This window comes from Scyliorhinus torazame, chromosome 3 (assembly GCF_047496885.1).
Source record: "Scyliorhinus torazame isolate Kashiwa2021f chromosome 3, sScyTor2.1, whole genome shotgun sequence".
In the NCBI taxonomy this organism is placed as follows: Eukaryota; Metazoa; Chordata; class Chondrichthyes; order Carcharhiniformes; family Scyliorhinidae; genus Scyliorhinus; species Scyliorhinus torazame.
Genome location: NC_092709.1, coordinates 48,053,945 through 48,080,710, shown reverse-complemented (window position 1 = coordinate 48,080,710; position 26,766 = coordinate 48,053,945). Strand labels below are relative to the sequence as shown.

The following is a 26,766-nucleotide window of genomic DNA, read 5'->3' as shown; positions in this document are numbered from 1 at the left end:
GCAGAATATCTCCCAACATGTTCAAATCGCATTTCACGCTGCTGTAAAAGTGACGCAACTGTTTCCCTCACACCCGCCAGTGATGTAATGGGATTGAATGTCAGAAACATAATTTCCACACATTTACATCGAATTATCAGATCTCTCCGTCTGAATCATTCCCCCACCCCATAAGAATGTCCATTCACATCGGCATGCAGGCAGACTAGCATGATTGAAACTGACCTGGATAGATCTCGCAAAGCATACTGGCTGTCGGGAAGCCCATGGGAGGCCTCTTCCCATATCTACTGGTCGCGTTGCGCTCCCGTTTGATAGATCGCACCCAACACCTTCTGTTTGCAGCTTTTCATAATTTTTTTTATTCTAAACCTCTGCACTTAATATTTAGTGTGATGTTTTAATTAAAAATTAGTAAGAATGAAAATTAGCAAATGAAACTGGTATTATAATAACATCATTCTAAACATCTAATTAGATTGGCGACACAAATATTGGCCCAATGCAGGCGAGCATGCCAGGAACAACACCAGGCATATCAAAAAATGAAGTGTCAACCTGGTGAAGCTATAACACAGGACTACCTGTGTGCCAAACAGCATATGAAGCAAGTAATGGAGAGAGCTAAACGATCCCACAAACTCTTAAGTTCTGCAGTCCTGTCAAATTCAGACATGAATGGTGGTGGACAAATATCCCTATCCTCAATGATGGATGAGCCCACCACTTTGCAAAAGATCACACTTGCATTCGCAACAATCATCAGCTAGAAGTTCCGAGTGGATGATCCATCGCGACCTCCTCTAGAAGTCTCCAGCATCACAGATGTCAGTCTTCAGCCAATTTGATTCACTCTACCTGATATCAAGGAACAGTTGATGGCACTGGATGCTGAAAAGGCTATAGGCCCTGACAATTTACCGGCAATAGTCCTGGGCTCCAGAATTTGCAGCACCCCTCACCACGCCGTTTGATTACAGCTACAGCACTGGCATCCAACTGGTCGTGTGGAAATTTGCACGGATATGCCCTGTGCACAAAAAACAGGAAAAATCCAACCCTATCATTACTGCCCCATCAGTCTACTCTCAATCATCAGCAAAGTGGTGGAAGGGGTCATCAACAATGCTATCAAGCAGCACTTACTCAGCAATAACCTGCTCACTGTACTCAGTTTGGGTTCCATCAGAGTCAATCAGCACCTGACCTCTTTACAGCCTTTCAAACATCGACAATGGAGTGAAGTGCTAGCGGTGAGGTGAGATCGATTGCCTTTGAGATCAAGACTGCATTTGACCGAGTATGGCACAAGGAACCCGAGTAAAAATGGAGTCGATGGGAATCAGGGGGAAATCACTCTTTGGTTGGAAGCTGATTGTGGCGGTTGGGGGTCAATCACCTCAGCTCCAGGACATCACTGCAGGAGTTTCTCAGAGTAGTGACCTAGGCCCAACCATCTTCAGCTGCTTCATCAATGACCTTCCTTCCATCATAATGTCAGAAGTAGGGATGTCCGCTGATGTCTGCACATGACTACACAATGTTCAGTATCATTTGCGACTAAGATACTGAAGCAATTCATGTCCAAATGTAGCAAGAACTGGACAAAACTCAGACTTGCGCTGACAAGTGGCGAGTAACATTTGCGCCACACAAGTGCCAGGCAATGGCCATCTCCAACAAGAGGGGATCTATCCATCACCCCTTGACGTTCAATGACATTACCATTGCTGAGTCCTCCACTATCAATATTCTGGGAATTACCATTGACCAGAAAGTGGACTAGCTATATCAAGGCTGTGACTACCAGAGCAGGTCAAAGGCTAGGAATCCTATGGCAAGTAACTCACCTCCTGACTCCCCCCAAAGCCTGGCCACCATCTACACGGCACAAGTCAGGAGTGTAATGAATTCTCTCCACTTGCCTGGATGAGTGCAGCTCCAACAACACTCAAGAAGCCCATCCAGGGCAAAGCAACCCACTTAATTGCTACCCCTTCCACAAACATTAAATCCCTCCACCACCGACGAACAGTGGCAGTTGTATGTAAAAGGTAAACTCATCATAGTCGCAGATGACCTTAGGCTGCTTTCCCCTTTGAGAGGGAGAGCTGACTGGTGGTGATTTAACCTGAGGACCACCACACCTTAGGCGAGGGACAAGGTTCAGAAGGCGAAGCCTTCATGAATAACTTCAGCCAGTATGGCAACCTGCGCTATTGGCCTTACCCTGCATCGCAAACCAGCTGTCCAGCCAACTGAACTAAACTGGCAGCTGTGTACCATCTGCAAGGTGCACTTCAGGCGCTCACCAAAGTTCGTGAAGCAGCACCTTCAAAACCCATGACCACTACTATCTAGAAGGACAAGAGTAGCAGATACCTGGGAACCCTACCACCTGGAGGTTCCCCTCCAAGTCACTCACCATCCCGACTTGGAAATAGATCGCCGTTCCTTCACGGACTCTGATTTAATCTGCCCATTTACCATTTTACGCTGGTGACGTAAGCACCTTCTGATAGTGGCTCCAGCTGGGATTCTGGGATGAACATAGCCTGGAGGCAAATAGTTGGATGTAATTCCAGCACAGCCATGTCCCCTTTTCTTGTCATGAACTGAAGATACCCACTTCAAATCTGTCGACCGTTCATTTGTTTTAAGTGAAGCTGTCAACCCCAAAGCTACACAGCCTCACCCCAACATATTTCAACTCCATTCCCTCATCCCCAGCAATGTTAACCCACCTCACTCACCCTGACAGTGTTCACTACCCATCACTCTCCCTCCCCACCCCTCACGTCATGAAAATGCCCAATCCCCTCCAACCCACCAAACTCCCTAAAGGTCTGACTCTTCTAACACCCGCCTGACAGGAGCCAAGATTTCCTGAAGGTGAGTCAGGAGAGGGAGTCTGGGAGGAGATGTATACTGCTTGTGGGGGTGGGGTGAGTACTGTCCTGGAGGACAAGAAGAGGTGAATATTGTCCGGAGAGTGGGGGTTGCGTACATTGCCATGAGAGGTAGAATGAACATTGCCAGGTCAGGGTCAGTGTGGTGGTGGGAAGATGGAGGGGAGAACATTGTTGGGAGGGAGATGCAGAACACGCAGGGATGGCTGAGTCAGTCAATCACCTGTTTCCTAGCTTTATGTGACATTGTCACCCCTCTTTCCCTTGTCAACCTGTGCCCCCACACATTCATAGAATCATAGACTCCTTACAGTGCAGACGGAGGCCATTCAGCCCATCAAATCTGCACCAACCCTCCGAAGGAGCACCCCACCCAGGCCCCCACCCCCACCCTATCCGCATTGGTGGACATGTGTGGGAATCCCAATTTACTCCCACGTGAAAGGTGACCTGACCTATACAGTGGCTGCAGGTGATCAGGGCAATACTTTCCCAGGTGTACACCTTCCAATTATGCCCTTATTTGTCGACCCTCTGAAAAATCTGAAGACTAATCAAGACTAAAACAGAGTTTAAAGCACAAGCATGCCTCCTTCTTTCCATGTATTGTCGAACATCCTGAGATGCCTGGGGGATAGGGGTGGGCGGGCAGACGCATTGTGTGGGGGAGGCATTGAACATTGCTGGGATTGGGGCGGTTGTTGAATGTTGCCCTGGTGGAATGTTGAACATTGCTGGTACAGGGGCTGAACATTGCTTGGCATGTTTTTGGTTTTGTACCAGCTTTGGAAAGCTCCATGTGCAACCGAAATGTCAAAACAAATTAAATCAAAAATCTCCATATTCTTCACAAAGCATTACGATTTGAGGCTTCCCTCCTCCAGGACTCGCAATGATTTCTTTTGTTAAACAATCTGGCAGTTGATGACTTGTATCCACTGATGGAATTTTAGAGATATCAAATAGTTGCTTGGTGTACAGAACATGAGTATTGTTGACACGCATATTAGCAGTGTGAAACAGCCAGCTTCACCTGTTGCCCACCGCTTGCTAATCAATCGGTCCTCTTTTCTCATGCAGTATAAATTGCTGTTCCATTTACAATCTGTATTCTTGCGATTCTGTCCCGATGAGTGCAAGACGAAAAGTTTTGACAGTATGTCTCTTTTTTTCGGCAATAGTTTAGAGATTTCCATTATCTCTCAATGTTTCTAGATGGAAAGGTCAATCCCTAACCTTTTCACACTCGCATGTTTTGTAAGGTGTACATTATTCCAAAAGGATTGATTTATCTATGTAATATTCATGAGTGTTCTATCATCAGTACACATCTTCTACAGAATCTCATTTAAAATATTTGACAAATAGAATCTCGTACCCACTGCCTCCACAAGAGCCAGTGTTTCTACAGCCATAGTATTTTAACAATCCGTTTTATTTTCTTAATTTTTCAAGCCAGAGGATAATATTTTATTAAACATGTAATTTTATCCTTGTGGCAGTGGCTTAAGCCACTGGCTTAAGCTTGAAGTTAGGTTAGTTGAAGTGGGCTCACCGGGGTCAGCCAGGCGGTCCATGAGGGTGTGTGTTAGTTTTAACGGCAGGTGGGGTCTTCACCTTGAGTGGCCCTTGCTACAGGTGTGTCTCTGTTGGACATGGGGTGCCCATGTAGGAGGGACCACACCCCCATGTTGCTGACATGTTGTTGTTCCCATCCAGCAGTGGTGGGATAAGGCTCCTAAGTGCGGCACAGTAGCACATGGTGGCACGGTGGTTAGCACTGTTGCTTCACAGCGCCAGGGTCCCAGGTTTGAATCCAGCTTGGGTCACTTTCTGTGCGAAGGCTGCACATTCTCCCCGTGTCGGCGTGGGTTTCCTCCAGGTGCTCCGGTTTCCTCCACACGACCTGAAAGATGTGCTCGTTAGGTAAATTGGACATTCTGAATTCTCCCTCAGTGTACCCGAACAGGCGCCAGAGTGTGGAGATTAGGGGATTTTCACAGAAACTTCATTGCAGTGTTAAGATACTTGTGACACTAATAAAGATTATTATCATGTGGCCATTTAAGACCCTTAGTTCGCTTCTAGACGGGAAAACCATCCTCGACCCTGCTCTATCCGGACTTAATCAGGGAGGGAGTATGGGGAGGCAGTGGCATAGTGGCATTATCATTGGACTGGTAATACAGAGACCCAGGGTAATGCTCTGGGGACCTGGGTTTGAAACCCACCACGGCTGATGGTGGAAATTTGATTTCAATAAAATTCTGTAATTAAAAGTCTAATGCACCATTGTCAATTGTTGTAAAAAAAAACCTATCTGGTTCACTAATGTCCTTTAGGGAAGGAAACCCGCCATGCTTATTTGGTCTGACCTACATTTGACTCCAGATACACAACAATGTGGTTGACTCTTAAGTTCCCTCTGAAATGCTACTCAGTTCAAGGGCAGCTAGGGATGGGCAACAAATGCTGGCCTTGCCAGTGACACCCACATCCCATGAAATACATTTTTAAAAGTCAGGAAGACAGTGGGGTCTCGACCTCACACCTTGCTGCCCGATTTATATGGCCCATCCACCTCACAGCCCTACTCCGGGGGAAAGCATTAAATTCTGCCCTGTGAACCCAGCTGTGCCAGAGTACCCATCAGGAAGACTAGTAAGGGTCACTAAAAATGCTGAGTTTCCTATTCTTTGGGTTGCCAAAGGATGGGAACCTAAGTAACCATTTTTTTCAGAATTTATTATTCTTAATATTTTATTTTTCTTTTAAAATATTAGTGTGTTTCAATATAGTACTTAATTCCGACACTTCAAAACAATTTCTGGGTCTTGTCGGAGTGCACAGCCAGTTCAGCTGACCAATCAAACTTCACAATTGCCCTGTTTCTTCTTTAGATATAACATCTTCTTTCCATGATGGCCTGGTATGAATAACCAGGATGGGAGGAGTAACATTGCCTGAATAGGATTATTGATTTAAAGTTGTTTCAGACCTTCTCCGCTTAATACAAAACGAAAATATTTAAGAGTCCACCAGCCTGACTCTCAAGTTTAAATTTAACTTTAAACTTATCAATAACACATTTTTCAAATTCCATACTGCTACACCATAAGAAATCAGCAACATGCATCATGAAAATGCCTGGAGGATTCCCACTCCGATACCACTAAAACATTGCAGAATTGGCTTTTAATTGAACACAACCTATTTTCAGAAAAACAAATCTCTCCACACCCTGGAAGGATCCACGCTTTTCTTTTAGTTTCCCTGCTTCATTTGCTTTTTTTCCCCAAAAAATAGACTTTATTCATAAAATCTATCATAAACATTACAAAACATTTTGAATTGGCTTGACTTGTACATTTCCATCAGAGTTACACATTCCCTTGACTTTCTTCCATTCAATTTTGATAACATTACACACATATCGCTCTTTACGTTACAATTCCTTCTTAAATATTTACATTGTCATGTTTCTTTTATACATTGGAATGTTAATGACCCAGACCGAGGGGGGTTTACACTGTTACCCGCCCCTCGGTGCACATTTGCTGGTAAGACCTTACACAGTGGTCTTTCCCCATTGCGCCTTGGCGGCAGCTGCCCCAAGCTTGAATGCGTTCCTCAGCACGTAGTCCTGGACCTTGGAATGTGCCAGTCTGCAACACTCGGTCGAGGACAGCTCTTTGCACTGGAAGATCAGCAAGTTCCGGGCAGGCCAAAGAGCGTCTTTCACTGAGTTGATGACCTTCCAGCAGCAGTTGATGTTTGTCTCGGTGTGTGTCCCTGGAAACAGTCCGTAGAGCACAGAGTCCTGTGTCACAGAGCTGCTCGGGATGAACCTTGACAAATACCACTGCATCTCTCTCCAGACCTTCTTTGCAAAGGCACATTCCACAAGGAGGTGGGTGACCGTCTCATTTCCCCAACAGCCACTCCGAGGGCAGCGTGCAATGGCGCTGAGCATTCGGGTGTACATGAAGACTCTGACGGGGAGGGCCCTTCTCACCACCAGCCAAGCTAGGTCTTGGGGCTTGTTTGTAAGTTCTGGTGATGAGGCGTTCTGCCAGTTGACTCTGACAGTCTGCTCAGGGAACCGTCCAACATCCTCCACAGTCGCCTTTTCCCTGGGGGCATCGAGGACATTTGCTGCCCCTTCGACTGATGTCAGAGACGCTTCTCCCTGAAAAGTATCGCCCTTCAGGAATGTGGCTTTTATGTTGATTGATCTACTGGACCCATGAATATGTGGATGAAAGAGCTGAAGAAGTTTTACGATCATCGCAGGGGTATGTAGTACTGCACAGCTATAGGCACCCAAGACTAGCACATTCATCCCGAGGCTAAGAATTTGTGCCCACCCCCTCCCCCAGGGTGTTTCCCAGCGGTGGAGGAAGCTCACCATTAGCCGCTGTTTACAGTGGCTCCCCCGTCCTGCCGCCGGAGAACCTGTCATTGGGGGGGGGAGGGGGGGGGAAGAGGCGAGTCGCCTTCGGCATGACCGTAAGATCGCGCCGGTGGGAAGGGCCTCCCTAAACCTCCTTGTAACCGTTACCATTTGTTCAGATTCATCGTTAACTTCATCCTTTTCTTCAGGGTCTCAATGTGCCATTTGTCTTTGCTTTGGGTAGGTTTGTAGCCTTTGTTAGCGACAAATGTCAGAACTTGAAGTTATTTGAATTTAACTTAATAAGTACAGTGATGAATAAAGCTCGAAACTGGAAATCACTGCAGGACAAACAATTTTTTGCTATTAACCAGAAACATGAGCTGGAACAAAATTTTCCACAAAGCTACCCTGAAGCTTTTGTGATGACATATTGTATGCTCAGAGCTTTTCTCAACAATTTCGGCAGTAGCAGACAGATGCCTTCCATTTGATGCCTTTTTGTTCAAATCTCCCACTGGGAACATTACTTTGTCTGCCACTCTGATGACTTTAGTCTCTGGCCCATTTTGAAGCATTCCTGCAGTGTGGCTGATCATTTAAAATGGAGCAATTGATGACTGAGCGGTTAAACTGTGAAATGAAACTATTCAGTTGTTTTGGAAAAAAAAACTGCATCTTTCACATAGTGTCCGGGAAGCACTTTCCTACTTTCTGAACTACGCAGAAACAGCTGCAGGAAATCTTACAATAAGATGCCGGATGAAGTGAAGCATAATATTTACATATAACATACTGTTTGCTTTTTCTAAATTATGCTTCTCAAATTTGTGTTCCTGTATTGAATAGGTTCTGCACACACTTTAGACAAATCTTCAATTATCTAATGCGTGTGTTGTTCCTTTATCCCATATCCTGTTGCTAGTGCCTTGGTCGTTCCTCTGCTGATATCTGATCTAGGTAGGCCAGCTGTCTTGTTTTGTAAGGTTTCTAATGTGGCTGTCCAGTCCTTTCAACAAATGAAAAGTGGACAGTGTGAGCTTGGTTTTCCGCTATTGCATTTGCAGTAAAAGCTGTGCATGAGTTAAAAGTTTGGTGAAGGCGTGAATGGGCCAATTTGTACGTGGGCCCAGCCTTTCTTTTCCTAAATGCTTGGCTGTTTTCAGAACGTTGATTTCGACAAAGCAAGTGCCTCTTTGTTTCCACGATCTTTCATTACTCGGTTACGACCTATGCAAAAAGATTTCCAATTCTTTATTTTAAATCTGATCTTGGTAACTATCCTTTTCCGCATTTCCTATGTTCTTCCTTAACTGTAGTTCCACCTTCCCCAACCCCCCTCCCAAACACTGTTCATGGTAGTTCTCTTTATTTCTGCTCATATCGTAACTTTTCTTATTATCGTTGTTACCATTTTACCCCAATATGTCAAAGTTCAACATTTCTCTCTGTCATGAGTGCTTGGGCCTGTTTATAGTTCATCAACACTTACTGCACTTTCTGATAGGTTTTGTGTATTTTGGAAATTGAAGTGAAGTAATAACTGAGTTCTTACTGGTAGAAACAGAGGGCAGAAATAAGGAAAAATCTAAGGGCTGGATTCTCTGTTCTGGCTCCCGTCAGAGGAGACTTGCGACTGGTCACTGCTGGCTCTAGGAGCGATGCCCAGGTACAATTCACTCCTTTTTCATGCAATTTTATGCAGGGAGGAGGGGTCGCAGGATTCCGGTGGAATCCTGGTCGCAGGCTGCCATTTACCAAGGTCCGGCAAAACGGGCCCCCTTCTTTGCACCCCCCCCCCCCCCCCCACCCCCACCATGGGAATAACGGGTCACCCTCTCTGACAACACACATACATGAGGGTGACCCGACCCCCCACCCCATCAGACCCCTCCAGCCCCCTCCATCAGGCCCCCTTCCTGATTTTCACAGCAGAAAGCACTTAGCTGCTTTTGATGTGGTGAGAAACTGCTAGTCAGAGCAAGAGTGTTTATAAATATTGCGGTTAGCATCAAAGCAGGGTAATAGAGATGCATTGAAGCATGAAGGGATCTATAAATTAACAATCCACCAAGCAGCTGTCTCTCGAGTAATAACATTGTCAATCACTGGCTAATGCAATGTATTGCTGTGTGAAACCTTTAGATAGAAACAATTAGATGCTGCAATGGAGGGGCATTTGTGTTTTTCTGGATGAAGGATTAAGATGAATTAAATGGCCTTTATCTTAACCTTGCAGATTGTGTTTTTTTTAAATCACTGAAGCCTCAGATCGGCTGGGGTTTATGTCTTAGGTTAACCATCAGATCAGCCGACAATTATGCTATCCTAAATGTATGACCAAGTGGAAAATATTGCAGTTTTATTTCTGGTATATCATAGAATTTACAGTGCAGAAGGAGGCCACTCGGCCCATCGAGTCTGCACCGGCCCTCGGAATCTTGGTATGGTGAAACCAGAGCTTTCTTTAGAAAGGAATTGTAATATTCAGAGTTTTATCATGGAACTTCCAGCATAAAATGTTCACCAAATTCCCAGTGCAATGACATAAATCAAGGCTAAATGCAATTATAATAAAATAAGTTTCTTCTGGCTGCCTAAGTTGATTCAAAACCCCACATTGTAATGCAAACACAAAATACTGCGGATGCTGGAAATTGAAATAAAAATGGATCAGGCAGCTGCAGTGGAGAGCTTCATGAAAGGTCACCGTTGACCTGAAGAGTTAATAACTCTTCTCTCCACAAATGCTGCCTGACCTGCTGAGTATTTTCTATCTTTCTGCTATAATGCTTGAAGAATACTTGGTGGAGAATATTTTGTCGAAAATAAGTACTTTGGGAAATCAGAAATACAATCATTCCAGCTGTTGGGCATGATTTTGTTTTTTAGAAAATATTTTATTGAGGCACATCTAATTTCAACACTTTTCAACAAAAGCATCCAACAGAGCACACAACAAAATAACCATCATTCCCCCAAAACATAAACCCCAACCCACATGGCTTATAAAAACACACCGCTGGCCCTTCCATCATTGGTTTTCTTACCCTTGTTCGTCAGTTCCATGCCTCCCCTTTTTCCCCCTACCCCCGGGCTCCCTGGTCTTCTGACACTCCAAAGATTGCCACCTCGGGACTCTGAGCCACCGTCCCTTGCAGGAGCTCTAATATGACGTCCGCAAATCTCTGCCAAAAGCCCCTCCGCCTTGGACACGCCCAAAACATGTGTACATGATTCACAGGACTTCCCCCACACCTGTCCTCCACCTCCTCAAAGAACCTGCTCATCCAGGCCACAGTCGTATGAGCTCTGTGGACCACCTTGAATTGGATCAGGCTGAGCCTGGCACACGACGAGGATGCGTTAACTCTCTGCAGGGCCTCCTCCCATAACCCAGCCTCCAACTCCCCACCCCAACTCTTCTTCTCACTTCCTCTTCACCTCCTCTATTGGGGCTCCCTCCCACTACATCAGATCTCTGAGACCTTCCCCTCCCTAACTCTTAATCTCAACATCATCTTATCCTGTAACCCCCTTTGCGGGAGGCTACTGGCACCCATTCCCACCTAGCAACTCAAACTCCTCCTCCAAACTCGGAAAACCCTTCATCAATAAGGAGATTCCCAAATTTCTCGATCCTTGCCCGCTGCCACCTCCGAAAGCCCCGGTCCAGCCCCCCACCCCCCCGGAGCAAACTGATGGTTAATGCACAGCGCATATCGATGCCACCTCCAAACCCCTGTGCTGCCATTGGGCATAATTTAACCTCCCCATTGCGCCCACCATAGATCTGGATGCGCCGGTCAAATAGCAGGAAAGTCCAAAATCGAGATTCGCGCCGGGCGTGAACCAGTTTGCTAGCTAAACAACTGGCTCCCAATGGCGAGTTCTGGATCATGCCCAATATGGCAAGCATATCATTAACCTTCATTTGAATTTATCTCCGTCTCATCAGCGAGATTGACGTCAAATGCAACGGCCTTCCGGGAATCAACCAGTTCCCCAGCGTGAAATCACGCGGGTCATTTGGTACTCCTTTTTAAAAATGTGAAGCTGGCACAGTGGCTGCTGCGGGGATCTGATGAGGTGAGCAGCATTTTCTATTTTCCTGCCTGCAGCTCCAGGGCACTGGGCTGCTGCCCCCCTGTGTTCAGGGGGAGGGTGGCGGGGGGGGGGGGGGGGGGAGGGGGTTGAACTTGGTCAGGGAATGAAGCATTCTAGGCTGGGGATCACTACTGGGACTTTTTGACCATGAGACCTTCAAGCCATTTTTAAATATTGTGGATACCATAACAGGGGCAAATACAGCTGCCGCCTGTCTGTCCTACCAAGCACTTCCATGACAGAGCCCTGCTCTCGGTTCTATTCTCAAAGTCATTTCAACTCCCTTTGACTGTGAGCAGCCTCTAGCTTCACAGCTGAAAGCTATTGCTAATGAGGAATTGGCCTTGATAGTTGTGAGAGCACTTCACAGCTGCAGGTTGTGTTTGCTGCTTGCTCCTGCTGGTGGCTACAAATGCCTGGAAGCTACTGTTGTTTCCTCCGTTTTCTGTGGCTGGAAAGAAGGACAATTTATTTCTAAGATAGCTGGGTCCTGGAACACTGAGCTCAGGGGGATATATGAATCGAGAAGGCAATCCGGTTTGAAGCAAGAAGATGCTGCGGGACCTGGTGTGCGACATTAATCTAAATGGACCATCTGATGACGCCGTGGAAGAAATGCTTTCGCAGATTGCTGATGCTTCAGTTTACTGGTGTGGTGAGTGTAACTGGCACATCACTGTGGGTTGAACACGCTGGGAGTCAAGGATGTTCAACTGCACCTTGTGCGCCAGTGGAATATGTGGATGCCAGGATTTGGTTCCAGTCAGATTGGGCCATGTGGGAGGGCCTGCACAGCTGCGGCTCCTGGATGGACAGTGGCACTGATACATGAAACAAGTAACGCATTGATGGACAGATAATTTCTACGACAAAGTTCTAGACATGAGATCACATTCTCAGGCTTGGCCTCTGTTTCCGTTGAGGAACGTGCAAGAGGTGATACTGTGTGCTTTGTTTTTTTTGGTGACAATGAGCTGATATAGTATTTGGTACCAATATGGAATGGTGACATTTTCCTGTTGTTTGATGGTTAGCGTGATATGTGGAATATTAACGTTGATTTTAAAATCTTTGTTACTGTTGACTGTTTAATAAACAAAATATTCTCAAGTGACTTCTCGTGGGTACACATGCCATGTCTCAGACGATTATTATCGCCCCCGACTTCAGGCTCTCCAGAGGATGTCTGCCAAGGGCATCAAAGGCCAAAGAGCAGCAGGCCTCCATCTGGCACCTGGACATGAAGAGGTTGTACTGGTGTGTGCCAGTGGGTTCTGAGGAGCAAGCACGGAGCTCAGTTGTGGGCAGGATACGAGGTGTCATCCAGTGATTTGTTGGGAGGGGGGGAGGCTGGGAACTTAAGGGGGTGACGAGTGGAACTGATGCCAGGAGAGAGGTGGTAACTTACCCTTGCAGCTCGGTGGAGGTCGTTAGTCTTTTCCTGACATTGTACGGCGGTCCTCCTGCTCATGCTGCCCGCACTGACAACCACTGCCACTGCTTCCCAGGCGGTGTTGGTGGCCCTGCTGCTGGTCCTCCAATATCCTCGGGGGAACAGGATGTCCCTTCTCACATCCACAGCGTTGGGAAACCTGGCCAGGCCAGCATCCCCAACGCGAGGAGTAGGTCTGCGCGCAGCCATGCTTGTGTGTTGACTGTGAGTGAGTGGAGAAGGAGTGCTTAAAAGAAGCTCTCACTTGTTAGCGGCGAGATGCTCAAGCGCATGTCTGGTGAATCAGAAGGCGAGGCAGCCAGGAATGGTGAGAAGCTCGCGGGTACTAATTTCCGGTACTAAGCGTCATTCAATACGGGCCGCGATCTCGTCAACGCAGCCTTCGAATAACACCCCGTCAATCGTGCCCAAAATGACACTTGGAAACCTTTTTGTTAAATCGCACCCATTGTAACTCACTACCCTGAAGTGCAGCTCAAAAATGTCCTTTTTTTTGTGAGTCAGTACTGAAGAATTATCTGCAGACTGTGAGATGAATTGCAGGCTGGAAACCTATTGAAAATAATGAAGAAAATTAGAGCTGTAGGCACAGAGCACAGCTGCACAATTGAATTTTCTCTCCAGGCTCTACTTGAGAATTTACAAACGGAGAGCTTACGTTCTGCATATCCTAGAAGTTAAGTACATGTTGGCCTATTTATGAAGATCTACGTGTATTTTGCTCAGTGTGTATCTCAGTGACATCATCACATAAACATGTCAGTGCTATAACTTGGATGAACTGCTGAAACTGGTCAACTGTACCAGTTACTGACAGATCACACTTTGTTATGTTTAGCGGCACCAGTCAACTGAGCAACCAATCAGCTTTGTTAGAATATTTATGATCTCTCCTTATTTATCTACTTTGTTTCAGCTTATAATTGCTTTATACTTCATTGCTAATATTTATTCATCTCTGGTTTTTTTGCAGTGTTTAAAAATATCATATGGAAAGTCTACAGATTGCCTACAACTAATGGTAGGTGGTTGTGTGCACGGGAACAGATGGCTGAAAGTACACTGTCCTTCCTCATCCCCAAGCAAATGATTACACTCTTCATCCAGGAAGATATGAGAAGGTACAGTCTAGCCATTATTTGCATCATAGTTTGCAAAGCGAATATATTTTATTGCAATGTCAAAATCCCACCCTGCCTCCCAGCAGCCCCAGTCTCGGCCTCAACATTTTCTATGGTACACGAGTAATTCGAGCCGTATGTTCACAAGTTCATATTGACCTGCCAATGATGTTGAGGGGTTACTTGATATTGGTTGTATGTAAATTTAGAAGTTTCAATGTCACTGCATGGTCATTTGTAAACATCACAATCTGCGCTCCACTCCAATGTTTCTTCTAGGTTTTCCGAGTGCATTTAGCTGTAATGCAGTAGCAATCAGGTTACACATTTTGTTTCTTACCCCGGGAAGAATTTCAGTGAATAGTTAAGTCACAATTTTATTTAATCAACTCTATTTGACTTTTGAGAAAGAAAACACATCTGCTTATCAAGTATGTCACTGTAATTTTTCCAGGCGTTTCAGGACAGGTAATAATTATAAAGTATTCAAAATACTGAGACAAGCAAAGAAGAAAACATTGGATGCTGGTGAGATGATCGGTAGCGCCCAGTCTAACTAATAACATATTTGAACAATTTGAATCATAGAATTATAGAATTTACAGTGCAGAAGCAGGCCATTCGGCCCATTGAGTCTGCACCAGCTCTTGGAAAGAGCACCCCACTTAAGCCCATGCCTCCACCCTATCACCGTAACCCAATAACCCCACCTAAGCTTTTTGGACACTAAGGGCAATTTAGCATGGCCAATCCATCTAACCTGCACATCTTTGGACTGTGGGAGGAAACTGGAGCTCCTGGAGGAAACCCATGCAGACACTGGGAGAACGTGCAGAGTCCGCACAGACAGTGACCCAAACCAGGAATCGAACCTGGGACCCTGGAGCAACTGTGCTACCGTGCTGCCAACTCTAGATAGTGTAATAATTTTTGATCCACAGGCAGAATGGTAAGTCGTATTTAAAATTTTAGCCTTTTTTAAATGCATTCATGGTGATTTCACAGGGCCTTTGGAAATGTGGATCAGATGGCGGGATTATAAATCACTGGCACATTTCAGGATTTTTTGACCAATTTCCCCAAAGAAAGGATTATGTAAAACAGTTACTGAAGTGTTAGCTTTTTTTTTATTCATGTGGAATACCATGGCTTGTTCTTTACTTTCTCATTACAAGATAATTTGTACTGATTGAACAAAATGAATTTAATCATAATTGTTGATCTGTTTGTTCATTATGTGAAATAAAGCAGCTAATGATTCCTATCAAGCTTCACTACGCAAATACTTGATTAGTTATTTAAAGAGATTGAAGAAGAACACGTGCGAATGGCGCAGTATCTGTTTCAAATCACACGCTCTGTGCATAATTCATTGACAGTGGTTGCAGGTCATGTGGATGTTTATGGTGGCATTCCATCTGGTAAAGACCGACGGTGACAGAGATGATTGAGTTAAGCGTGTGGGAGAACACAACGCTCTATTCCCTAGGAATCCTAAGTACCATTATTACTTTTACTGTTACTGCCAGTGGAGAGGTCATGTTGCTTCTTGGTACCGATAAAGAATTGGCAAAATTATGTATGACCATTTTAGTGAGAGGTCCCTCCTCATTCATTGGGCGGAATTTTAACAAAATTTTCCAGTGTGTCAGGTTCAGACTGAAAACCGACCTGTATCTAATGCACAGCTGAGTTTTCCGACCAGATTTTCTGGCACACAGAGGATCGTTGGGGGGGGGGGGGCTGGTTTACACACTCACTCTGGTGGGGTGGGGCCTGATAAAGCCGGAAAGACTGCTCCACAGAGATCAGGGCACCATCTTTAAAGGGCACCCTGATCTGTGATCAAATAATCCCCTCACCCTCACCCCACACTGACATGGAGTATGCATGCCCCCACAAGCATCAGGCCCCCACCACGCAAGCATCGGGGGAATCCCCCCCACTATCTTCACCATGGCGTTTTACCCTCAACTGATTCCCGTTCTTATATTCCTGTTGTGAATCTCACTAATGTGATGTTGCGGCGGCGCGGTGTTCAGAGAGAGGGGTCATATGGCTGGCAAGCCCTTTAATGGCAATGCAGCACAGTAGCATTGTGGTTAGCACAATTGCTTCACAGCTCCAGGGCCCCAGGTTCGATTCCCAGCTTGGGTCACTGTCTGTGCGGAGTCTGCACATCCTCCCCGTGTGTGCGTGGGTTTCCTCCGGTTTCCTCCCACAGTCCAAAGATGTGCAGGTTAGGTGAATTGGCCATGCTAAATTGCCCTTAGTGTCCAAAGTTGCCCTTAGTGTTGGGTGGAGTTACTGGGTTATGGGGATAGGGTGGAGGTGTGGACCTTGGGTAGGGTGCTCTTCCCAGATGGAATGGCCAATCCACGTAACCTGCACATGTTTGGACTGTGGGCGAAAACTTGGGCACTGGAGGAAACCCACGGGGAATGTGCAAACGCCACAGACAGTCACCCAAGGTCGGAATTGAACCCAGGTTCCTGGTGCTGTGAGGCAGCAATGCTAACTACTGTGCCGCCCAAAAGCAAAGAGCTCGGCTGGGAATTAAACCCGGGACCTCTCACAGTCCCTAATTGTAACACGCAAAGCAAAAATCATAGACCTAGAGCAACGTGTCACCACTTATTTTCTCCAATTCTGCAGCTCATTGTCCTTCAATCTATTCAGTAAAGAGATCCTTGCTGATTCCTTTGTTAATGCTACGTGACTAACCTGTGTAAATTGCATTTGTTTTCTGTGTCCATTTGTATGCGCACTTCGGCTGCAGCTCCTGATCTGAGCCCATTGCTTACATTTGCACTTCACTGTTTTTCTCCCTCTTTTACTTCATTTCTCTTTGCCATTCCTAGACCCCTCTGTCCTGTTATTATGCTCCTCTCATTTCTCTCATGATGAATACTTTACCTTCTGAAGTCCCTACACCAGCCCTCAGTACTCTTTAATATTCCTACACTCCTGCTGCTGTCCCAGAGTTGATTTCCCTTTGGATAAGCCCTCAGTACCTCTTCTTCAAAGTATTCATCGAGGCCTGCATTGCTGACTCTTCACTTGTAGAAACCCCAATTGCCCCACATACTCTCCTGCTGACATTCCTGCTGCCTGATTGCACAATTTTCGGTACCATTCACAACTCCTCAGATACGGAAGCAGTCCATTTGATACGGAAGCAGTCCATTTCCATACACAGCACGACCAAGACAACATTCAGGCTTGGGCTGATTAGTGGCAAGTAACAGTTGTGCCACACAAGTACCAGGCAATGACCATCTCCAACAAGGGGGAATCTAATTGTCTCGCATTGATATTCAGTGGCATTACCATCGCCGAATCCCACTACAAGAGTAGGTCAGAGACTGGGAATTCCATGGCCAGCAACTCACCTTCTGACTCTCCAAAACCTGCCCACCAAGGCACCATTCAGAAGTCTGATGGAATACTCTCCACTTACCTGAATTAAAGCAGTTTATCCGCACTCAAGAAGCTCAAAACTATGAGGACAAAGCAGCCCGCTTGATCCCATCCACCAACTTCAACATAAACTCCCTCCACCAGCAATGTGTATGGGTAGCAGTGTGCACTGAGTACAAGCTGAATTACAGCAACTCAGCAAGGTTCCTTTGACAGCACCTTTCATACCCACGACCTCTTGAAGGACAAGAGCAGCAGGTGCTTGAGAACACCACCACATGTAAGTTTCCCTCCAAGCCACACACCATCTTGGAAATATATTACTGTTCCTTTATTGTCGCTGGATTAACTTCCTGGAACTCCCTCCCTAACAGCACTGTGGGTGTACCTACATCACATGGGCTGCAGCAGTTCAAAAAACAGCTCACCGCCACTTTCTCAAGTGCAATTTGTGATGGGCAATAAATGCTGGCCTAGCCACATCCCATGAAAGACTAAAGAAAAAAAAAATCCCGTTAAACTACTGACTACCCAACTTCCCTGCTGCGCTCCCATTTTAACTGACATTGTTAACCTTCTCTCTCCTCATTACTTTAAATCACTCCTCTCCTCAATAAAAAAAACCTCCTTTCCTCCGTCTTGCAAATCATCATCCCTTTCCTTTCCGACATAGTGGGCGGGATTCTCCGACCCCACGCCGGGTCGGAGAATCGCCGGGGGCTGGCATGAATCCCGCCCCTGCCGGTTGCCGAATTCTCCGGCACCGGATATTCGGCAGGGGTGGGAATCGCGCCGCGCCGGTTGGCGGGCCCCCCCCGGCGATTCTCCGGCCCGCGATGGGCCGAAGTCCCGCTGCTGGAATGCCTGTCCCGCCGGCGAGAATCAAACCACCTCTCTTACCGGCGGGACAAGGCGGCGCGGGCGGACTCCGGGGTCCTGGGGGGGGCGCGGAGCGTCTGGCCCCGGGGGGGTGCCCCCACAGTGGCCTGGCCCGCGATCGGGGCCCACCGATCCGCGGGCGGGCCTGTGCCGTGGGGGCACTCTTTTCCTTCCGCCTTTGCCATGGTCTCCACTATGGCGGAGGCGGAAGAGACCCCCACCACTGCGCATGCGCGGGGATGCCGTGAGCGGCCGCTGACGCTCCCGCCCATGCGCCGCACGGCAAAGTCATTTCCGCGCCAGCTGGTGGGGCACCAAAGGGCTTTCCCGCCAGCTGGCGGGGCGGAAATCAGTCCGGCGCGGCCTAGCCCCTCAAGGCGAGGGCTCGGCCCCTCAAGATGCGGAGAATTCCGCACCTTTGGGGCGGCGCGATGCCGGACTGATTCGCGCCGTTTTGGGCGCCGGTCAGCGGACATCGCGCCGATTGCGGAGAATCCTGCCCATTGTCTCCCAAACACATGCCCATGTTTCCTGGAACTCCATGTATGATTCCATCCAATCAGGTTTCCAGCCCTGCTCCAGTACTGAAACAGCACTTGATGAGTTCACAAATTACATCCTATATGAATGACAAAGGTAAACTATACCCCTATATCCACCTCAACCTGTCTTCAGCCTTTCAGATAGTTGATTGCATCAAGCTCCTCCAACATCACCAAATTGAGTGGGATTGCATTTGCCTGGCTCCATTCTTATTTATCTAATTGTAGTCACAGAACTGTCGTCAATGACTTCTCATTCTAGAACAATTACCTTGAAACTGCCCTGCCCTCCCCCACCCAACCAAGGAACTGTCCTTGGACCCCTCCCATTTCTCTTCATGCTATCCCCCCCAAAATAACCACCCATAAACAAAACCTCAGTTTCCACATGTACATTGAAAACACCCAGTTCTACCCCACCACCATCCCTCTCAAATCCTCTACTGTCTCCAAATTGTCACACATTCTTAAGCTTATTCAGCAATGGATGATCAATATATTGGAAATACAGAAGCTATTGTCTTCAGTCCCACCACAAACCCCACTCACTCACCACCGATTCCATCCCTCTCCCTGGCAAATATCTGAGGCTAAACCAGACCATTGGCAACCAGCAAGATATATTTGATCCTCAACATGAACTTTCATCCACATTTACACCATCACTATGATGCCTATTTCCTTCTTAACATCGCCCAACTCTGCCTGCCTCAGTTCTTCCGCTGCTGAAACCCACATGCATGCCTTTGTTATCTCCAGACTTACTATTCATATGCATTCCTGGCTGATCTCCCACATTCTACTCTCCACAGATTTTGCTGCCCGTGTTCTAACTTGTAACACATGCCTTTCACTCATCACCATATGCTGACTGATTTACATGATATCTCAATTTTAAACTTCTAATCCATATTTCGCATCCCACCACATCCTGGCTACTTCTTATCTCTAATTTACTCCAGCCCTATTTGCACCTTTCAACCATCCACGATTATAATCACTCTGCCATTGGTAGCCATGCCTCCAGCTTCCTAGGCCCTAAGCTGTGGAATTCCCTTAAAGCTCCATATTTTTCCACTCTTTTTCCTCCTTTAAGACATGACTTAAAACCTACCATATCATCTACCCAAATTTCTCCTTATGGGACTTGCTGTCATCTTCTGTTTTGTAATGTCTTCATGAAGTGCCTTAGGAAGTTTAAAAGCATAAAGCTGCTGTTGCAAACTGTTTTTCTTGCTTTACTTTGCTTTATTGCGTGCAGGAACACTTGAGGTTTATTTTTCTGCTTTAATAGTTCCTTATCGTAGTCAACATTAATGTGGTGTTGGCTGGAAAGGAAGTAAAGTTTTGTACTTTTTCCTTTAATTGTTGCAGAAAAAGCCTTTATTAAGCCAAAGTGATTGCCAAGGCCTCTATACTTTAACATGTATTAAACTGGTCCCTGGATGGATTTCCGAACCCCAGGAAAAATTGCACTAACGCTCCATTAGTGCTAGCACACCAACTAACTGCACATTAAGGCATTTTTGCTGTATGCTAGCTGATTTTCAGAGTAACTTCACCTTCTGGCAGCTAAACATCTGGGCACAATCATATGAAATAACAGCTTGACTTCTGGACAACCAAGGACATTTTTTGTAATGAAAGTATTTATATTGTACTTCTGAGCTGTCCACTTGTTACAAACTGCTGTTCATGGATGTATAATAAATGGAATAAGCAAGTACTAATTGAATTGCGTGTTGCCAGTGCTTCTGTTGAAGAGATTTGGGTAGTTTTGCTATGTGAAGATCCAGGAGCAGTTCACTGGAACCTTGTGTAATTGCAGGAAAGCTATGAAAAAATTAACAACCCATGTATTCTTCTCATCCCATTGCTGATCTAGAAACAGAACAGTACCAGAGGAAATGCACAATTTTAATATAGAGTAAAATGCTTGTTATGAATGCATCAAAAGCCTTTGAATTTATGGAATATGAAAAGCGATTTGAAATAGGTGTCTGGTGATGCAATTCGCTACTGTCACCCAATTCTCTCACTTTTTCCACATCACCACTTTTGTCAACATTTCAATTTTAATCCTGCAATAAAATCCATCAAGTCACAATAATGCAAACGTTCAGTGAATAAAAGACTCATGTTGACCAGGAAAGACTCCAGTCTTAAATCTGTGTTTTGCACTTAGCTGGGTGTTGGTGGCATACTGCAACTGTTATGATATGACATATATCATTATATGTGGGAACGGTGGCATTTTAAGACCACCGCCTGGGAACGGTGTCGTTTTACGATGAAAAAACGGCGCAAAATGGCCACCGATCCTCTGTCTAGTGTGGGGGGGGGGGGGGGGCTAGCAGGCATGCAGCGTAGAGCACCTGGCTCTAGCTGCGGATACGGCCGGAGAATTGCAGATTTTAAGCATTACCTCTTCCATGCTTAACATCCCAGGCCCTAAACACTCATTCCAGGTTAAGCAGCGTTTCACTTGCACCTCTGTCAATTTGGTCTATTGCATTCGCTGCTCCCAATGTTTTGGAGGGGGCTGGGCATCACAAAAGCGGCACCGCCCCCGACTTTGGCGCCTACGTGAATTCTCCAGCCCATTGCCAAGCACGATTCTCCCAAAAGATTTCTACATTAATTTATGGCAGGCTTTTTAGAGAGCCTCCTGCCGACTCTGCCAGTGAATTCTACCGCTATTCAATGAACCTTGGTCATTTTTTGGCCCCCTGGGGATTTTCTCACCGGTTTAGCCCACACTTCAAATTATTTTTAGCACTGGGGAGCTGAACTCCGGGATCGGGCCGCCATTTTGAAAAGGTGCCCCGATCTCTAAGTGAGCTTGTGGGTCCCCCACATCCACCACCCATGGGAAATGTCACCTCCCACATACATGAACACTACTCCACATCCCCCAAGTGAGGACACCCCGCTATGGGGTCCCTGGAGGCCCCCTCTTCAGGTCCCAAGCCCCCTTACTGCATCCCTTCCCTTCCAGGACGCCCACCCGTCACCCATCCAACCTCCCGGGCCCCTATGTACCTGCTCTGCATACCCCCACCCTTCAAACCCCCCCCCCCCCCTCCACCCTCCTTTCATGGGCATGACTCCTCTCAGACCCTGACCCTTGGCAGTGCTACCCTGGCACCTGGGCATCCTTGCACTGGCACCCAGGCAGTGCTTCTGCTGGCTTGGCAGTGCCATCTGGGCACCTTGGCAGTGCCAGGGTGGCAGTGCCAAGGTGCCCACATTCCAGGGGGAGGTACAGGGGGCCACCCTGCACTTACCCTGACCACTCAGAGGTCTGCAATGACCCGGGAGACTCCCCAGTGCCGTTCCACCTGGTCCACGTTTGTGTGGACCAGTGCTGAAAGGCGCCCGGCTGTTGCCTCCCTGGGGAGGCTAGAGAATCAAGGGAGGCCGGTGTATCCCAGGTGAGTAGCTCGTAAGTAAGTTTAAGACCTACTTCCGGGAGACCTGATTGGTCCTGCCCCTTTTGGGCAGAGCTCCAACTCCACGCCTCGCGGGACTTGAGTGAATCCTCTGAGGAGCGGAGGCTGACCTGAGGCCCGCAGGGCAGCTCTCCCGGGATTCTCCATGGCAACAGAATTGCGCCCCATGTCTGCAAAGACCCATCAAGGACAATGATCAAGGGAATATGAATGAACCATGCACCCTGTGCCCATTAGCAAGTCACCAAGACAATCACCTGAGGTTTTCAACTGGTGTCGACAAACTATTAAACCTAATCGCTTGAACAGTGGGACCCGAGATGAGAGAAGGTTCCCAGGCAGAGGTGGCGATTCTCCCATACCATTTCTAAGGTCATTTGTGGCGGGTTTTCATGGAGTTTCCTGCCGGCTCTGCCAGCGTGTTCCCCACTGTTATTCAATGGCACTTAGTCACTTCTTTGGGCCCTGGGGAGTTTCTCACCGGTTCAGCCCACACTTCGAATTTTTTGAGCACTGGGGAGCTGAATTCCGAGATCAGGCCATCATGTTGAAAGGGTGCCCAGATCCCCAAGTGAACTTGTGTGTCTGCCACACTCCCCACCCATGGGCAATGTCACCCCCACACATATGGACACTACCCCACATCCCCCAGTGAGGACACCCACTATGGGGTCCCGCCTCTTCAGGCTCCCCCCCAAGCCCCCTTACAGCATCCCCTCCCATCTAGGATCCCCACCAATCATGCCCCCCACCCCCCGTCTTCCCTGAGGCCACTACTTACCTGCCCTGCATTTCCCCAACCTTCAAACCTCCCATCCACCCTCATTTTATGGGCAAGGCCCCCCTCGCCCCTTGGCTGTTGACAGTGCCACCCTGGCACTCGGGCATCCTTGCACTCAACCCTGGCACCCAGGCAGTGCTCCTGCTGGCTTGGCAGTGTCACCCGAGCACCATGGTACTGCCAGGGTGGTAGTGCCAAGGTGCCAACTGGGCAGTGCCAAGCTGTCCACGTTCAGCGGGAGGATCAGCGAGCCATCCTGCTCTTACCCTTACTGCCCTGGGGTCTCCGGTGGTCCGGGAGACCCTCCCGAGTGCCGTTCCGCCTTATCCACGTTTGTGTGGACCAGCACTGATCGGCGCCCGGCTGCAGCCTCCCTGGTGAATCGAAGGATGCCATTGGATCCCGCGCAGGTAGGTCGTATGAAGGTTTACGATTACTTGCGCGAGTGTCATTTGGTCACGCCCATTTCCGACTCTGACACCTCACGGCGGGACTTCAGAGAATCCCGGGAGGTGCAGAGGCTATCAGGAGACTCGCTGGAGAGCTTTCCCGGCATTCTCCGGCCGCGTTGCTCTCAAGCGAGAGCCCAACGCGGCCGGAGATTCACACCCATGTCTTTAAATCGCATCCACAAAGAGAACAGCAGGACTTCCAATTCATCTGGAAGCCAGCCAAGTTACCAAACTACAGATCATATACCCCTTTTATTTCTCTGGACTTGTGTGTGTGCATTTATTTTCATTCATAGGAGTTGTGGGTGTTGTGGGCTGGGCCAACACTTGTTGCCCATCCCTAATTGCCCTTCAACTGAGTGGCTTGCAAGACCATTTCACGGGGCATTTAAGAGTCAATTACATCAGTCTGTATCTAGAGTCCATGTAGGCCAGACCAGGTGAGCATAGCGGATTTCCTTCACTGAAGGACATTAGTGAACCACATGGATTTTTAAGGCAATGGTTTCATGGTCATTGATAGACTTTAAGGGTAAGATTTTCCTGGTAAAGATCGATGGCAGGAAGGTAAAGCAGCGCTAAATCCGCCAATGACAATGGTGGCATTCTCTCCGACATATAGTCCAAGACTTCAAAATAATTAACTTCAAGAATTGGGTCCCAAGACATATCAATGATGGGGCAGCCTCTGATTTGCCCGTCTCCCTGGCAATCTAGAAACGCAATGATTGGGGCGCCATTTTCAAAGGCCATCCCAGTGCACAGTGGCCAAATCAGTTAAATCAATAACATCTAACTACACTCATGCACTGCTAATTTCACTACTGGTATAAACTATAATCTAACCTTCTCACACTAACTGCTCTTATGACCTTCACTAGCTATCTCCTGCATAAATTCCTCCCCCAAAGTCTAGCATCACTGCCTTATATAGGGCAGCACTTTAGCATATTGGTTAGCACAATTGCTTCACAGCTCCAGGGTCCCATGTTCGATTCCTGGCTTGGGTCACTGTCTGTGCGGAGTCTGCACATCCTCCCCGTGTCTGCGTGGGTTTCCTCTGGTTTCCTCCCACAGTCCAAAGATGTGCAGTTTAGGTGGATTGGCCATGATAAATTGCCCCTTAGTGTCCAAAATTGCCCTCCGTGTTGGGTGGGGTTACTGGGTTATGGGGATGGTGTGGAGGTGTGGGCTTGGGTAGGGTGCTCTTTCCAAGAGCCGGTGCAGACTCGATGGGCCGAATGGTCTCCTCCTGCACTGTAAATTCTGTGATACTCTATGACTATGAGTTGTATCTGCAGCTCCCTCTAGTGGCTACACTCGACTCTACATTAACCCTTGCAATGCTGATGGTTATGATAATACCACACCTGGTACTGCCTGTGCACTACCTGAGTACTAACTGAATATGATGGGCTTCTGCACCATATTGTCTCCCTACATTTGGAATTTCCCTGGAGAGGCTTCAACTGCTTTTCAAAAACTGGAGCCAGGCAAAGGGAACCCACCAGGGGTGCACAATAAAGTATAGCCCCCAGGGTAGAGGGACATGACCGTACAGTACACTTGTCAGGAGGCAGTGATGGGGTGGATTGTTGATCTACCTTTCCCTTCACACTTGAATGGATATCCATTACCGTGCTTCGTGTTAACCATAATGTTTATAAGCACTCTTGCTATGATTTACAGTTCCTCACCAGATCAAAAACAGCTAAGTGCTTTGACTTATTTCGTAGCAAAAAGCACTCATGCGTGTGTGCTGTGGGGGGATGGCCCATTATTCCCGTGGTGGTGAGGGAGAGGATACCCTACTTACCTGTGAAGGGGGAGGGGGGGGGGAGGCAGGATATGCGTTATGGGGGAGGGGGTGGCAGATACAAAATGGCGGCCCGGTACCGAGATTCTGACAGAACCCCACAAGTTCTCTATGCATACATTTGCATTGAAAAGGAGAGGGAATTGCACCTGCTCCAAGCGCCAGCAGAGACCAGGAGCGGGTCTCCGCTAGTGGGTGCACTTAGTCTCCAGATAGCAGACTAAGCTGTCAATTTATGTTTTCAAATTTTCTGTTGGTCACTGACATGACCAAGGTACCCGAAGTTTCAAGTATTCAAGCCAACTCCATTTAGCACAAACGAAACTGAGAATATTCAACATGAAATATTACAGGCTTAAACTGCTCTGAGAAACATTTATTTGATCAGTGAATAATTTACTGTGAAATTTATTGCATTCTTGAGTTGCTCTTACGAATATATTTTTATTCTGCATTCATCACAATACTTAATGCAGTTTTCTAAATGCCACTGCATTTGATTTATGTGTTTAGCATGATTAGATTTCCACCATCAGCATCAGTTGAACAAAGTACAAAAGAATAAATGTATTTTAATTTTATTGTTTTAAGGTCTCACTTGTTCTACCAGATACTACTTGGAGTTGGTATGCACATTAACCAGTGCTGAGCTATATGATTTCCTCTCCTGGGAGGGAGAAGAGAGCTTAGAGGCAACCAAATTCTGATTACATTTTAATGCTAAGAGCTGGTGAGGATAATTGTCTCTTCGCTAATATTGAAAAGGTTATAAAAATTGTTTTGCTTTATTTGCAGTTTTACTGCAGTTGGTGTAAAATCGGTGTAGTGTGAGGACACCTCCTCGAGGTGAAAATTCATCACTTGCCTTAATTCAATTTGGATGACTTCACTTCCAAATGATAGCACTTATTTTGTGTCAGTGTGAAAATGAAACCCCACTGCATAAATGAAAATGTTATGGATTGACTGGTCTGTTTGAGACATGATGCAGAACTGCCCCGAAGTCCCCAGGATATAGGTGTGGCACCATACATCCTCCAAGATTGCTGTTCAAAGAACAAAATTCCTCCATTCCAGATCTGCAAGTATTTTGGTGAAATAGGGTTGGTGGTGTGTTGGTTGAAATTTTATCAAGTATATCACATCAAGTTCATGATTTGCATCAAAGTTTAATCTTGCAAAGGCGTACCCTACAGCAATGGTGCAGTGGGCTGTCTGCTCATCACCAACACAAGCCTTTCTCATTGTAGCCATCATTAAGGCTTCTCTAACAAACTCACTGAAGAAAATGCCATCTTTGAGGACGAGCTGTAAGATTAAGCGGCAATGCAATTATCTAGTTCTAGCCAACATTCATCTCTTAACCAATGTAATCAACGCAGCTAGTCATTTAGTTGAATACTGTTTATGGAACCTTGTTTTGTACAGATCATGCACCTGC

At 46.9% G+C, this 26,766-nt stretch overlaps 1 protein-coding gene across 8 annotated transcripts in view; it reads left to right on the top strand.

Moving 5' to 3' along the window:
• Positions 1 to 26,766, top strand: part of inpp4b (inositol polyphosphate-4-phosphatase type II B) — a 1,315,761-nt gene that overhangs the window by 973,624 nt on the left and 315,371 nt on the right. For all 8 annotated transcript variants that reach the window (XM_072495637.1, XM_072495635.1, XM_072495634.1 and 5 more), the window contains one exon: positions 13,836 to 13,983. In XM_072495637.1, coding sequence (XP_072351738.1) covers positions 13,836 to 13,983 — 148 coding nt within the window. The remainder of the gene's footprint in view (positions 1 to 13,835; positions 13,984 to 26,766) is intronic.